This window comes from Wasmannia auropunctata, unplaced genomic scaffold (genome assembly GCF_000956235.1).
Source record: "Wasmannia auropunctata unplaced genomic scaffold, wasmannia.A_1.0 LD336055.1, whole genome shotgun sequence".
In the NCBI taxonomy this organism is placed as follows: Eukaryota; Metazoa; Arthropoda; class Insecta; order Hymenoptera; family Formicidae; genus Wasmannia; species Wasmannia auropunctata.
The window spans coordinates 1,405,065-1,407,677 of NW_012026835.1; the positions used below are offsets into that span (position 1 = coordinate 1,405,065).

Sequence of the window (2,613 nt, forward strand, 5' to 3'; positions counted from 1 at the left end):
GGGGGGGGTGGGAGAGAGGGAGAGAGTCGTAGAATTTATTAAATTGATTACGTTTTTCACGAAATTTTATTAGAAAAATATTTTTGTAGACTACTTGACAAATGGCAACGTTGTGGATTCACCCTATAAAAGCGGACAAACAAATAGTAACAAGGGAACCTTGATTGTACATAGTCAGCAAAGGGTAAGCTTATGAAGCAATTAAAAGCATTTCTTATTGCACGAAAATTGATGCAACATTCACGTAAAATAAAATTACAAATAACTAAAAAATAAAAAAATTAGAGATACATTTTGTATAATAAAAATTAATAGAAGTTTAAAATTACTAATTATTTAGAAATTCCATAGAATAATTTGTATTTATGCGTGAGTGCGCACACAAATTTTTTGATTCTTAAAAAATGATTTGACAATAACTAACAAAAAATATTTAATGAATGTAGTGTTCATTCCTGACAAAGATAATCTTTGTGATTATTGTGATTTTCCACTAAAGCACGATTTTTATTTGATTTCTCTTGTAGCAACCAGAGCGACAAATTGTTAAGGTAAGAATAACGTAGTATTAATTATTGACATTTCGTGTGATCGAAATAATCGTTTTTCGCTTATAACATAAAAAAAGAAATAAATCTTGGGGATAATTTTTTCAACGTGCAACTTAAGACAGACATCTAGTATGCTGAAGCAAAGATTGAAGAACGAATTCGAAGTATTCGTCATTCAAAGTGTCGTATTTAGAGTTGCATTCTAATTTATTTTAACATCAAGTATCCCTTTTCTGTTTCATGAAAGTATTAACCGTGGTTGAGTGCTGTGTATTTACTAATGTGTAATAGGTCGCTCTGACGGAGACTGGAAACTGGCAAGAGATATCCCCGGACGTAAGTAAATTTGTAAAATTGTTCTCGTCTTGATAAACGAAATTTTACAAGAAATTGATTTCGCGCCGCACTTTATATAATTTTTTAACGCGATTTCTTTACAGTATGGAACAAAAGATGTCAATGCTATCTCGGGACCAGAAAGCACGCCCAATTCCTCTAATTCGGAAGGTAAGACTTTTGTAGCGATTAAAATTTTAATTCATGAAAATTATATTAAAATTATAATTTGATATGAAAGCAATTTCATCTTTGCTTATAATATACATATATTTTATATATATATATATATATATATATATATTTATCATGTATTCTTGTATATGTAATTTTTAATAATAAATGTAATTTAATATAAACAACATTTGTACAGAGAGAGGAAGAACACGAAGAAAACGACGTGATTTCTTTGGTACTATAAAGAAGCGACTGAGTCGATCTAAAACGAGAAGTAAATCAGTGGGTCCTGAAGAAATCAATCACGAAGACGCTCATTCAAGATCTATATCCGCTGATAGAGCTCACGATCCTGGGTCTGGTAAGATTTTAAGATTTTATAAATCTCTTTAGTATTCTTTTTATTAGTAAATTAATTGTGTGATGCCTGTAACAACATAGAATTTTTGTCGTTTACCATTTTTAATGATTGCGAGTTTCATATTTATTGGTAGGTACTTTTAAAAAGAAATTGTTCGAACGCGATTGACATAAATCTGTATAAAAGAGATCTAATGATAAGATTGCCAATAGTTGTCATCTTATTTAGTTTTTATTCATTTTTTTATTGCATTTTGTATTGATATATTCCCAATTGTGCACGCTCTAACTTGTTCACGTGTGCGTAACTTCTGCGATATTCGGTTTTGGTAATTAAGTATCTTGCAAATTAACAAGAAAGAATGCAGTGCGAAGATTTTGCTATTTAACAGACAAAATCAATAATGAGCGTTAATAAATTTGAAAATTGCCTTATTCCTAGGTCTCTCAATTTACGAATTTATAATAAAATTAATAATAAATTTGGAAAAATCCAATTATTTATTTTCTTGACAAAGTGATCATTGCAATTTATCACATTCATTATAGATGTTTCACGCTTACGATTTAAAATACATGTTTTTATTCTATCAGTGCCTAATTAGAATCGAGTGCATTTTTTATTAGTACTAGTACATAACAGGCGCGCGCTCCGCGCGCGCTGCGTATTGAATCCCATATATCTTCCAATAACATTTATACCAATTTACATTTTAATTAAACAAATGTTAACAATTTTTAATAAGAAATAAATTTTCAAAAAAAATGACGCTTTGCGCTCGATGCGTATTAAACTCCGATCATCGTCCAATAGCATTTATACCAAATTACATTTTAATTAAACAAATTTCAACAATTTTCAATAAAATGACGTTTTAATCGGCCATTTTAAATCGGCCATTTTTAAATAAAATCACGATTTCTTAAAAAATAGCCACATAATTTATCTTTAACATGAGCCCAGAAAGAAGTCTATATCTTTATTTTTCTGGATTTTTAAACATTGGGGAAAAGAGGCTTCAACGCAGGTAACACGGCAATTTTAAGATAGGACTAGCACTACAAACGCGCGCTTTGCGCGCACTATTTAATACTTCTTACTATAATTTACAATTAAATAATTTACGTCAATACACACAACTGTCAAAATGCAATGTCACAGCCGCTTACGAGAAGTAAGCGCAGCAAG

At 30.1% G+C, this 2,613-nt stretch overlaps 1 protein-coding gene across 6 annotated transcripts in view; it reads left to right on the forward strand.

Annotated features, from left to right (window-relative positions):
• The window catches only part of LOC105450868, a 22,719-nt gene that overhangs the window by 15,960 nt on the left and 4,146 nt on the right, over positions 1-2,613 (forward strand). For 5 of the 6 annotated variants that reach the window (XM_011690957.1, XM_011690952.1, XM_011690954.1 and 2 more), the window contains exons 9-13: positions 90-184; positions 528-551; positions 843-887; positions 992-1,058; positions 1,261-1,425. In XM_011690957.1, coding sequence (XP_011689259.1) covers positions 90-184; positions 528-551; positions 843-887; positions 992-1,058; positions 1,261-1,425 — 396 coding nt within the window. The remainder of the gene's footprint in view (positions 1-89; positions 185-527; positions 552-842; positions 888-991; positions 1,059-1,260; positions 1,426-2,613) is intronic. The other variant, XM_011690958.1, reaches the window with a different exon arrangement.